The sequence below is a fragment of the Anguilla anguilla genome, chromosome 14 (assembly GCF_013347855.1).
Source record: "Anguilla anguilla isolate fAngAng1 chromosome 14, fAngAng1.pri, whole genome shotgun sequence".
NCBI classification, from domain to species: domain Eukaryota; kingdom Metazoa; phylum Chordata; class Actinopteri; order Anguilliformes; family Anguillidae; genus Anguilla; species Anguilla anguilla.
Window position 1 is genome coordinate 16143028 of NC_049214.1, and position 13443 is coordinate 16156470.

At 41.6% G+C, this 13443-nt stretch overlaps 1 protein-coding gene across 1 annotated transcript in view; it reads right to left on the reverse strand.

The window, feature by feature from the left end:
- Window positions 1–215: 215 nt before the first annotated feature.
- Window positions 216–13443, reverse strand: part of lamc3 (laminin, gamma 3) — a 70403-nt gene continuing 57175 nt past the window's right edge. The window contains exons 14-28 of the mRNA XM_035392197.1: window positions 13116–13358; window positions 11767–11920; window positions 10553–10695; window positions 10258–10436; window positions 9212–9356; window positions 8167–8387; window positions 7065–7141; window positions 6834–6968; window positions 5167–5359; window positions 4667–4804; window positions 4130–4232; window positions 3447–3649; window positions 3006–3146; window positions 2584–2683; window positions 216–1790 (exon numbers count right to left, since the gene is read on the reverse strand). Of these exons, the coding sequence (XP_035248088.1) occupies window positions 1537–1790; window positions 2584–2683; window positions 3006–3146; window positions 3447–3649; window positions 4130–4232; window positions 4667–4804; window positions 5167–5359; window positions 6834–6968; window positions 7065–7141; window positions 8167–8387; window positions 9212–9356; window positions 10258–10436; window positions 10553–10695; window positions 11767–11920; window positions 13116–13358 (2429 nt within the window). The 3' untranslated portion in view covers window positions 216–1536. The remainder of the gene's footprint in view (window positions 1791–2583; window positions 2684–3005; window positions 3147–3446; window positions 3650–4129; window positions 4233–4666; window positions 4805–5166; window positions 5360–6833; window positions 6969–7064; window positions 7142–8166; window positions 8388–9211; window positions 9357–10257; window positions 10437–10552; window positions 10696–11766; window positions 11921–13115; window positions 13359–13443) is intronic.

The following is a 13443-nucleotide window of genomic DNA, read 5'->3' on the forward strand; positions in this document are numbered from 1 at the left end:
TAAATTTTCAAAAATAGATGGATTAATTATTTTCTCCTGATGTAATGAAAAGTGTTCTGGCTGCCATCGTCTCAACTAGATCATACCAGTTTTTCATAGGAAAACAGTTCTTGGCCAATCACAAAACAAACATGCATACTGCTTTTGATCTTTGCTTTCAGCTGTGTGAGAATGGGATGGACAGGACTCCAGAAATGTCAGACAGAAAAGATACATGAAAGGTTGTGAAAAGTTGTTTTATTTATCCTGATATGAATTAAACATTCAGTAGGAATATTACACATAAGAAATCAATGATAATCCCAGTAATTATACAATGGTAAATATGTTCTGGTATTTGTTTTCATCACTGTTATGAAGATTTTTGTATGTAAATGTGAACCCCTCATGTAAACTTTTTTGTTGTTGTTTTTATGTTAAATGAACCTGCAACCATATGAATGCTACATTTGTTATATCCAAAATAAAATATAAATATCCACAGTGAATATCCAGTTCACACAGTGTGTTCAGGGTTAAGATTTGAGAATGTATTTTTATTTCAAATGTATGTTTGTGATGCATGTACTTCTTTCCTAAGCGGGTAATAGCCCCACCATGTGGAAAATATGGGTAATGGATGACCCTGACTAACCAGAAGACCAACAGTAAAATGAAAAGAATTAAAATGATTAAAATATACGATCTCCCCACCCCTTCCACCTTTCCCTTCACTTACAATTTAAAAAGCTGTTCTCAAAAATCAGAGAACATTAATTTAATTATGCTCATCAAAAAAATTATATTTATATGTGAGATTGAACAAGGTCAGTCAGTAGAGGGCTTCCATTTCATATGTCTGAATGGACAAATTGAAACAGATCCATTATTCAGCAGATATTCCTTCTATTAAACTTCTCCGATGCTTTGATTGGAGCTGGAATGCATTGCTTTCCCATTATGTAGCAGATAATTGAATAAAAGACTTCAAAATAGGAAGCCAAACTGAGTCTCTGTTCCTAGTTAGGGAGTGTATAGAGGGTAAAGGCCTTATTTTTAATTTAACCGCACTGATTAGAAATGGCTCACTTTGAAATTAATCTAACAGATGAGGCAGAACTCCACTAATCCCCTTCCTAAATCAACATTATTTTAACTTGAATGAATATGCTGGAGTCTCAGGTTTCACAGAAGTGTTTTAGTTGTTCTTGAATTAATCAAACGACATTGCAAAACCATGAAAAGGACTGCAATATAGAGCATCCACAGTAACAGTCTTCCATAAAGCTTTCTCTCAATGCGTTTATTCCAGAACTGGAGAAGTGAGAAAGCAGTGCCACATGTGACACTTGCATTACTTTGTATATCTAACTGGCATCAGTCCCTGTTTGGAAGTAATGCAAGGGTTCAATGATGAGTGTAGAAACAGCAGGGAGAGGGTTATTCTGCTCCCACTGTTATTGCTCTCTCCCAGAGGTCAGAGGTCATCCAATCCAGAGCACACCACATCATGCTGTCTGACCACTGATTGTCTGCTCGGCGATCTTCTCACTGTTTTTAGACCTTTGACACCTCCGCGCAGCCCTGGGGCAAGTGGAGCACGATGTCCTGCAGGCTGCGCCTTTCCTCTTTGATTTCCTCAATGTCTCGGTCCACCTGGAGGATCTGGGCCTCCTGGTCTTGTGCCGCGTCGTGAAGAGCCTGCATCTTCCCGCTCAGGGCTGGGCTCTCCACACTGTGTCTCAGGAAGCCGAGCCAGTTCTCTGTCTCCCTTAGGATTCTGTCAAACTTCTCAGTGGCCACCTCCCTTTCTGTTTATAATGGGAAAGATAGTTCATGGTAATTTTAAAGATGACAATTCCTTCAAATGTAGTTCCAAGTAGCTCCCCTACCATATCTGCCAGAGCATTTGGGTGGCGGTATAGTATAATGGGTAAGGAGCTGGTCTTGTAGCCTAAAGGTCACAGGATCGATTCCTGGGTAGGACACTGCCGTTGTACCCTTGGGCAAGGTACTCAACCTGCATTGCTTCAGTATATATCCAGCTGTATAACTGGATACAGTGTAAATGCTATGTAGAAGTTGTGTAAGTCGCTCTGAATAAGAGCGTCTGCTAAATGCCTGTAATATAATGTAATTTGGTGGTTCTTATTAGAAAAGAATCCAAAATGCCCCAGCTTAACAGCAAATGTCACATTCTGGAAAAGTTTGGAGAGGATTTTTTATGTTTGTGTATTTAAAAGGGTTTTATAGCACTCTTTTAACAGAAAAAGTACATAAACGACTCCCTTTTATTTAGCCTCCTTTTATCTTACATAATGTTGTGGGTTTGTACAATTTTGAATGTTCCAAACAGAAAGAAACACCAGAAGATTAAAGGATTTGCAGAGAAATAGCTTTTCTGTCATGGCAAGATTTGCTGCCTTGAACATAACAAAAAAACTGAAAAGAAAAACACATAGTGATTGTATACCCTTTATCTCACTGGACTCAAAAATAATGCCTGTGAATAGTGAGGGAAACTCATAATACACAACTATTGAGAAACCCGAGGAATTAGCTTGAAAATGTTTGTGACTGTCAAGGAAGAGAATTTTCTCATACCAATTTTACTAAGCAGTTCTGTGAGTGTCATGGAATAGTTCTCCAGTTTGAGTTTTGCAGCTTCAATGCTCTCTCTCATGCCACCCACTGTATCTTCAGTCTGAAATTGCAATCAGATGAAACATGTCACAATACAAGCCTTCAATTATAGTCTGGCAGAATGAGGGTAGTGTAATTTCACTCCAACGACCAACATGGCCTAAATTATATGAATACATTAAATCTGACAGTACTTGTTTTGCATTATATATGAAAAGCAAATGTAATACAGAACAAATATGTTTCCCCTTAATATTTTCAGAGGCCTCTAAATAAATTAAAATTGTACTTCAAAATCTCCCAAAAGAGGTATATGAAAAGATCTGCTTTTTTTTACTCCTCATTTGCCAGTGCGATGTCTAGGATTTTGACCCTGCCATTACCTCATTAGTGCCATCCATCTGCACCTCTGCAGTTCTGCGCTCCTGGTATTCCAGTTGCTGCAGAACTGCGTCCACTGAGGAGCTCAGCTGCGCGGCTGCTCTCTTGGTTGATTTTGCCTGGGAGCAAGTATCCTTTGCTTCCTGTACCCCGAGAAAAGAAAACCCATTTGTTTCAATAACAGAATCAGACCGGGTCATTTGTTTGGATGCCATAGTAAAGCATTGTTTGTGTGTAAAACTGAGCTCTAAATCTCAAGACTAGCAAGCATAATATTCTTAAAGCAGTATGTTCACTGAGATTAATAGCTGATGAGCAGAACACCCTATCCCTGTATATATGAAATATTTCCATTGTTCATTTGACATTTGCAGGTTTTATTTTTCATCTTGCTGTCACTTTCAGAGAGGCTTTTCAGGAGCAAGCTTAACCCTCTGACTCACACTGGCGACAGTATCTGAGAGGCTCTTTGCTTGGGAGGCTGTGCTGTTGGATAGGGTGGAATTCTCCAGTGCGAGTTTCACAGTCCTTTCTGCCTGCTTTGCCTTTTTCCTGGCATCTCCCAGAATATTCTCCTCCACCATTCTCTCCTTCTTCACGGCAGCTTTTGTCTGGGCCTGCGTTCGAGGCCACTCTTTCTTCATGTCTGCAAAAGCGGTAAAATCCATCAGGGTTTTGACAATAAAGGCCTATCAAGCAATCTGTGGTAAAGGTACAGAAAATTCATTGTTTCAAAAGAAAGTGCTGTGAATTATCACTACCACCTTAATATGTAAATTTATATCAAATGATTTCAGTTTGAACCTCATACAGTTGATGTCTGGTAAAAAATAAAATAACAAGCTTAATGTTTGTTGTTTGCCATTGTGACATGGCAATGTCATGAATTTCCTGTTCTATTCTGTCATACTGATTCATGGATTTCCTTGAAATGTTCCTGATGTAAAATAATTTTCAGTGTCAAGACTGTACATGTGGCTCAAAGTAAAACAGAAACTGACAAAAGATACAAAGAAAACAGCCATGCCCTTGAGTGTCTGGTATTGCTACAGGACAAGAAAGTTGCAGCCACCCAGGCCTTTCAAACAAAAGCATTGTGTGCTTTGTGGGCAGCGCAAGCAAGCACCTTCGAGTTCTTTCATTAGCGCTGAGGATTCAGATTCAACCTCTTTCCCCTTCACCACGGAAGAAAGAGCGGCAGCCTTGGTCTCCAGGATCCGCGCTGACAGCTTAGCGTGGGCGTGGGAGAGAAGACGGGTGAATAATAACAGACACGGCGCTACAGCAGAGCCTGAAACCACGTGGCCTCTTCCCTCAGCACAACTCCCGCGTCTGACTCCGGTAGTAACACGCTGCTGCATAACAGGAGGCCTGACACGGGTGATTTGGATTGACGAGAATGGCCTTTGATTACGCTCACACTCGGCTACACCTTTGAATGGTCCTTTGATTACACATCAAGAGATCATCTCTCCAGCGCTGACACGGGCACCAGCCGTGCAGCTAGGGAAAGTAGAATGCATGCTTCACGTACCAGCGGATGTCATCGTGGCTGTCAGCTGCAGCTCCTTCCACAGAAAGCCACCAGAATCATATGCAAGCGTGGCTGCCAGACGGCCTTGGTGTAAAATCATAGGAACGGGACAGGTGGGATTTGTTTTACCTGGTCGAACTTCTGGATAGTTTCCGTGTGCTTCTGCATGCTCTCGATGTGAGCTGCCAGCTCCTCTTCGAACTTGAGGACCAGCTCCTCTTTGGATTGGGCCTGCAGGTTTAACTCCCCAGTTCTGTTGATCAGGTCCTGAGAAAGAATCGACCGTAGCTGTACAAGACTTATTCCCATCAGACACCTATACCAGATCTATATTGTGCTTATACATTTTTAGCTGATTTAAACAGCTGAATCAGATGTGTGTCAAATAGACACCTTTCAAAATCAGAATAATTGAAGTGTTACTGGAAGATAACTTGTTTTCCTCCTCGTGTCTCTATCCTTTCTCTCTCCTAATATCCTCCCTTTCCCTTTTCAATCTGTCAATCCTGATGGCACATATCCACTATAATGGTGAAATTGCCATTATTGTTAGGTTGTGCAAATGTAACCATTGTTTAGCTGTTGTCTTGTACCTTCAGCAACATAAGCCAAGGTTTTAACCTGCATACCTCTGTTTGTTCCTGGACCAAGGTGAGTTGGGAATCATTTGTCCCTTGCTGCACAGAGTAGGTGAAATTGACCAAGGCACCAGCAATCTGGGCAGAATCTTGTTGAATGGATCTGAACACCCCCTTGGCCTCTGACAGTGTCTCATTTGCCTGTGCTGTCAGGTTCTCTTTAGCTTGATGCATTTCCAGGAGCCTGGGGAAGAGGGAATTGAGAAAGCAATTTGTATGTTTTTAAGAGACATGGCCATTGATATCCCTTAATATCACTGTGAGCATTTACCACAATGATGTGATCTGCATATTTATCATGTTAGTAGTTATTGTAGTAGTGTTATTGTACAGGATCATACTATCATGGCTGTGGAATAAAAATAATGGTAGAAGACTAACACCAGTCCAAATTCATAATTTTAATGCAATGTTCTTTTGAGCACTATATCTGACTTGCATACATTTTTTGTCTATATATTTCAAAATCAAGGCTGGCTTTAAGCAGAAAGACTTTCTAAAGTTTGAAGCTTTCTCTGATCCCACTACTCAGGTACTATAGAGAAACAAAACTCGACAGAGAACACAAAAGTCAAGAGAATATATTGTGTGTGGTGCACTCAGATGGTGACGAGGTGCATTACTGAGCATCCTTCCTCCTCTCTTACAACAGCCTGAAAATTGAATTATGAAGGGACGAATTCAGCCGACTTAATGTTATAATGAGAAGTACTTTCATCCTATGCTTTGTCAGACAGACATGCACAAATGCACGGGGCGATCAATATATGCCTGCACGCAAACATGAACGCAAGCAGGAACACGGGCTCTCAGACACACAGTAGAGCAGGCATCACTCTAAATTTTCATCAGTTTAATTGCATGAACAGTACTGCAGAATATTTCAGAGATTTGTTTCATAACCAGGCGATTGAAATTGCTTTACCTTTCCCATTCCACTGCCAAATTGGGTACGTTCCCCAGCATTTATTCAGAAACCAAGAAACCGACTACTTGAACAAGTGACATGCAACAATATGAACACACTGCCTGGCTCAAACCTCAGACAGAGTGCAGCTTCAGTGCCCCAGAAAAATGGATCCAATAAAACCAGGGCAGTGGAAACTAGTTCGAGAAAAATCTCCTTCATGTGAAATGCAAAACAAAATGTCTTTGCTTGCAGCTCTGAATATTGACAGCAGTCCTTTTTTGCACTGTTGACAATTTGCTTCACACAAACATACAATCCAAGCAATCTCCTGGCATAATGTACAGATACATCACCCGAAACTAATAGGCTCATAGTGGTCACCGTCCCCTATTGGTAAATATTGCTTTCAGATCAATGTATGGAGAATTGAATCACCAGAGGGTGAAAAAACCAATTGGTCTATGCAATGCAAATTAAATGACATAAAAATCCTTTAAAAGACATGGGCAGAAAAGTGCAGGTGAAGATTAGAATAAGGAAACATGTATTAAAATGTGTATTAGGTCATACCTTGTACATGCTACTGTGTGCACCGTGGCTCAGGAGCAACAGAGTCATTGGTGCATGAAAAACTGCAGCTTCAATATTGTTATCACATTTGTGAGGCACAACAGCAGCCTCTCAGGCATCGATTTCTCTCTGTGCATTAAAGTGGCTCTTCAGTGGATGAGCTGTTTTTTGTACTTACTGCTCTGTTAGGCTCCTAATGTGCACCTCAGTGGAATTATCCTCTAGAAGGGCCATCAAAAGCGAGAAGGTCTGGTTTGACGCCATCAAAGCCTTCTCGGCTATTGATTCAATGTGACTAGCTGCTTCTTTGTGACTAACGGGTAGAACGAGAAAAATGTCGATTAGAGGAGTAGAATCATTAAACAACTTCGACTAGGAAATATTCTGCCAAGTATGATGATATGCCTACCTTTTTCCCAGGGCCTGGGATTCATTCACCAGCATATTCCACTGGTTTGGCTTCGTCGGGACTTCAAAAGGAATTACCTTGTAAACAAATATTGATACACATTTGTTGGCAAGTATTATGAATCAAAGTGCAGGTTTAGAAATAATGTTAAGCTTGGAAAATGTGACAAAAGAAAAGTTTTTTTGGAGCACTAATGTTAATTTTCTTTTGAAGAATATGTTCTGTTCTTCCAAATTTTGGTGCTGGTAAGATGCAATTCCCCTTTGTGTATCACTTTCACAGCTGCAAAAATAAACTAGATTGTTTTCACAGAGATAATTAACTGAATTGATTGTTTATATTCTTAGGTGGAAAATAGAACATACATTCTATTGACACTTTTGATTTGGGAAGTTGTTAAATCTGACCAATATGGCCAAAATAAAAACTGATAAAACTGGTAAAACTGAAATGCATGCTTCTGTCATATACTCTCTCATTGCATGTGTTAACATATTCACCGTGGTTGTTAGGAAACCATTTTTTAATGCAGTTCATTTTGAATGGCTAGATAAATATTGCCTGTCCCTGGAGTAAAATTTAATTTGAAAAATATCATTTTTTCTTAATAAAAAAGGAAATTGAATCAAGATATCTAATATGCACACTTTTCTTTTCATTTCAGCCCATGTTCTGCTTGTTACCGAGGAATTGCATTCCACTGCCCCAGGCCTGCAGTCAAACAGGTTGAGGACAAATAGAATTTCAGCCAAACAAGACACTCATTTCAATGAAATCAACTAATATGGAAGCAATATCTATTAGCAATTCCAATTCCCCAGAGTCAACATCATGACTATAACAGCTCCAACAGTGAATATAAAATATATGATATATAGACACACACACACACACACACACACACACACACACACACACACACACAGAAAATAGAGCACATACTGCTTCTTAAATTCTTAACTGATGTAAAAGAATATGTTATTGGATTAATGCATTACCACTGAAGCATTATCAGTCAGAAATGACATTTTCCTGATTTAAATTCTGGTAAGGCATGCAGGAGCCCACATTGGCCATATTGACTTTAATGCCTGTGTCCTACCATGTTACCCAGTGTGTGAACCGCCTGTCTCAGCTGTGCTTGGGCGGCGCTGGCTGAGGCTGCAGGGCGTGTCAGAGCCCCGCACACCCTCATGTGCCCCTGCTCCTCATTCTCCTCACTGCTGCAGTTCATCGCCTTGGCGATGCCGCCCAGTTGGATCGCCAATGTCTGCGCAGATGTCTCCAGCTGCGTAAACTGGCTGACAAAGGCCTCCCGGGCCTCTGCAAAACAAATGAAAGAGATTAACATTTCATTTATTTGGTCAGCTCACGCCGCTGCAAGGGTGTCTCGTGGATTATCCATTTATAAAACAGCAGTTTTGCTTGGAGCAATTAAGTAAAAACACTTTATCCAAGTGTGGAGTCTAAAAAAAATCCCACCAGGGACCAAGGCCTATAAAGCCCTGTTTAAGCGTCCCAGTCCTGAGCCAGCTCTCCACACTGCTGTGCCGTGATGATATGACATATCCCAAATCTCAAAGGCAATTCTCATGCAATTTGCATTAACGGGCTGGATGGCATGTCACAACCGATTAATATCAGTACATCCTTTTCTTTCCAGTGTTGTGCGCTACATGGCTCACTGCTCTCATGGAGCATAAGTTATCCCCTCAAGTGCGTGACGATCGCACACGACAGCTAAAATACTGCAGGGATGCTGCAAATAGCAACGCTGTACTGCACGCCAGAGACGTACTTATTTGAGATATTGGGATTACAAAAATGGTTGATGTCACGTTTCGGTTGCAATAGGATTTTTACAGTAGATTACAAAATAGTACTTTTTTATTCAGGGCTTCAGGAGATTTTGTGGTATACCAGAGTGTCTAATCCTGGTATTGAAGATATAATACCTTTCCTTTCATTGAGCTAAGATGGCAGTTGGGGCAAACTCAGTATTTTCATCAGAGTGCTGAGACTGAAGCTCTGCATGCAGATGGTATGCTTCATATCAGTACACCTAAAATACATATGGAACTGAGAAGCTCACAGAGTATAGGTTAGATTGACAGCACTCCCACATTGTGCTGGAGGTACTGTGTCACCTTGAATAGCCAGGAAGTCCTCAAGCGCATTGGGAAGGGTGTCCTCCCCCTGCAGAGCCTGGTGCTGTAGGCCCTGCCGGCCCCTGCAGCTGTAGTGCTCCACCAGTTTCTCCAGACTCTGCAGCCTCACCCGTAGCTTCTCTGCCTGAAATGCAGCCACACGCAACCCATGTTAAAGTGTCAGACTTTGCAAGCATTCGTCAAGTGCTCGTCTCACGTAAAATCTCTGACCAGCGTGCAAGCTGTAAATTCCAATGTTGGGCATCGCAATTTGGCTGTCATTAAAACTGACTCTTCAGGTGGAACTTGCTGTTAGCAATGATTTGTACATCTGACATTAGTGGGAGAATACAAATTAGATATATTTTGCCTCAACTCAACAGGCCCTGCTTCTCTTCATTATTTATCACAGCAAGCTAGAAAAAATGTGCTGTCCAGGTAATTATAAATTAATCAAGACAAGAGGTGCTGATCTTGCAAACAGAGCTACTGCAGCAATTCCGAAGATGGCGCAAGCAGCACTGCTGCGCAGGAGCATCAGAACCCCTGGGTGAGGATGTTCAATTGTTTTTTAGGTGGTGAGCAGAGAGGTAAATGAGTGTTTCTACATTACAGAGAAACACTGGCGTATGACCCTTCCCCTGCACTTTGTTCAAGACGGTATCTTAAAGGTCCAGGAAATTACCTTTTGCAGATATTCTAAGCAGTAAGTAGATGGTAAGCTCTATATTCTTAACATTTAAAGTCTCTTGTTGAAGCTCATTATGAATGTTAATGAGAGAGTGTGGTTTAAAAAGAACGCCCATAGCAAACACATTGTGGCACCAAATTGAACAAGAAAGGGCACATGACAGAAGAACCAAAGGAAGGTACCATCTGGTTTTTATTTTTGTGGGCATTATAACACAGCGCATTTTGGGATATCAACATGCTTTAGAAAAGACAAAGCTACGTCAACCACCACCAAAGTGTTGCAATATACATGTAGTGAACACCTAAGTCTAGCTGTGTTCTCGGTGTGTGTGTGTGTGCATGCGTATACACACCTGATCCCTCACAAGGCTGTAGCAAATGGGACATTCTTCACACTGATGTGTGGCTCTGTTTTTGAAGTAGTTGAGCTCACATTTGTCACACTTGTTCCCCACAAACCCCTCCCGGCAGGAGCATGTCCCATTGCTGTGGCACTGCATGGTGATGGAGCCCATAGGGTCACAGTTACATGCTGCATTGTGCAGAGAACAAGAGGACAGCACTCTTAGATACAGATGTAAATATGATGTCAATAGCATGTGGGTCAGTTTTATGTGACAAGGTTTTGTGCCTGTTGGGGTCACATACCTCTGCATCCCCAGGAAGAGAAACCAAAGAAACCTTTTCGACAGGAATCACACACAAGCCCCTCCACTCCTGGGCGACACACACACTGCCCCGTGATTGGGTGACAAGCAGGGGAGGAAGACCCAATGGGATTACAGTTACATCTGAAGAAAAACAGCAGAAAGAGGCAATGCAGGCATGTAATTAAGAAACTGCAGTTACTTCGACAAGCTTTTATGATCCAGGAATGAAATGGACCCAGGAACAGAACCATGGCTGCGTATGTGTCTGCTGCTTATGTGTCTGCATTGAGCCAATCAGGGATATATATATATTCTTTAGCAGTCGAACACTGATAATGGGCTTAACAAAAAAAGTACTTATTCATACTTATATTTTATGTCTTTTAAGAAAAACATATAACATTCTGATAAAAATAGTGTACATGGCTGTTATTAAGAAATGTCTGAAATTATGAGGCATTTTTTAAGTGTAGCACTTAACATTTTTGCAAATGGGTAATTATCAACCACTTAGTACAACCTGCACATTTATAAATTTATCAGTTCATGGCTCTGAATTCTCATTTTTGATGTGAAATGAAGATTGACTATTTAGTACTTTTAGTGGTAATATCATGGTTTACATAAATATTGCTCCTGTGCATTGTTTAATTATCAGCCCGCTGTGGTCTGAGATCTATTCAAGCCCAATCTCTAAAGTAACCCCCCTGCCCCAGAGCAGTCAAGGAAGACACAGCTCCAGGAGGTCCTGGTTTTCTGATGAGACATCAAAGTGGGGTGCTGTTATTACAGCGTAGTGTGTTATTAAGTGTAGGTGTACTACACTGATTTCCAAACCCATGTTTCTGAATCTGGCCAGCCGATCAATACTACTGCTGATTTAGTGCTGAAACTCTCTGCTCACCAGCCAATGTCATCATGTTCAGAACAGTTCTCAATTGACCAGCCTGGTAAATGAAGTGCAGAAAACTTTTGGTTTCTTAAAAAGAACGTCGTCCTTCATGACTGAATGACTATGGGCTGAATGAATGAAGGATCCAAGCCAATAAATTCCACCTGCCTTGACCTTCTCATTTAGGGCAATGATTTGTACAGTATGCATGTGTGGTCATACCGGAGGAAATAGGAAAGTGAGCACTGCAGTTCAGCTCAAGTTCTCAGCAGAAGCCTTAGTGCATGGCTCGGAGCACAGGACCACTTCCACACACTCACCTCTCACATCCCAGCCCGGGCCTCAGATTGAAGTAACCAGTCGCACAGTGGCCGCAGTCTCGCCCGGTCACATGACCCAGGCATAAACACTGACCCGTTTGAGGATGACAGTCTTCTAACGATTCAACAACTCCTGCTGGGTTACACCTGCAAGCTAGGAATCACAATCAATTTGGAGTAATGTCAGATACAGTACAGATTTGTTTGTAACAGTTCCCCATCTAGAACCCATTTTGTTATTTGTTTTGGAATTTCCTATTGACCATGCTTCATTTGGCCACTGACTGCACCCTACAATTCATATTAAAAGCCACACAGAGTGTACTGTAGGAGAGAAATGCTGACTGGGGAGCAGCGGGGGGAGGCGGTGGCACCACTGCCACTTGTGTAGTGGTGACACAATAATCCCTAGCCTGCCAGAGTCCACTCTACCTTGACAAAGCCAATGGTGGTTCATTACCATGATCATGGTCAGCTAGCAACATTATTTTCTTTATATTTTTTTCAGACAATCCAAATTGAGGACAATGCTCAAGGGTAGAGCGGCTGTGTCCCGCTCAGATGAATCTAGGGCTCAGCACAAAAATCAGTAGCTAAACTGCCTCTTCCCCCTGCAGGCTTAAAAGGCTCCTTGGTAAGGACAGCACACCCCTTGTCAGACCATTCACGTTTCAACTCTGTCTGTAGCTCTCTCAAAGACAGAAGAAGAAGCAGGCTTGGGACAGAGTGCGTTTCCCTCAGAATCTTGTTATTTCTGCTGCTCTCTGTGTTATAAATCGAGCTTGTCTGAGGCTCCCTTCAACATCTCTGCCGTTCTGAGGGATGAAGGGTGTCTCCTTTGCCACTGTTTCACATCTCTGCCCAGAAGAGACAGGAGATGAACCGTCCCTTACATCATTGTGACAATACCATTCAGCAGGCCAAATCAAGTTAAGTGCTCAAGCATCTTTCACAAGATAACAAAATGGCACATATATATATATATATATTATTTCCCCCTCCTTGTTAGTACACTTAATGGAAGATAATAGGCTGCTCTACAGGAAATCCACTTGTATGGCAATTTGGCTTCAGTGGTAATTTGGTCCTATTTCAGCTTAGATTTTTTGAAAAAGCTCATTCAAAACAAAATGTGCTCTGCTGCTTCGATTCTTCTCAAATCCCCATGGAGTTGCTGACTGAACTCTTAAAATGATAATAAACCTTTTTGATCCCCTCTCACCCACTCTGTAAACATTAAGATAGCTTGAGGGCATCCCTTTTAAACATATCATATTTTTATTCTGTTATATTTTGCTTGTATTTAATGTGCTCCCTGTGAAATGGCTTTCACCCCCTCAGACACCCACGTTCACACTTGTTGGTGTTCTGGTCCAGTGCGTTTCCATAGTAACCCTGTTGGCAGCGCTGGCAATGGTCACCCTCTGTATGGTGTAAGCACTTAAGGCAGCGGCCTGTCAAGTGGTCACACACGCCCACTGCATTTGGGTCAACGTTGCCGTGACAATTGCAGGGAGTGCAGGGCCTTGGTACACCAGATTTTCCCATGGGGTCTCCATAGAAACCATCATCACAAATTTCACACCTTGTACCTGTGAGAGCACATGAAAAGAATGGGCAAAACCATAAATATGCTTAGCAAAAAAAAAAAAAAAAAACAATTAAATGTACAATAAT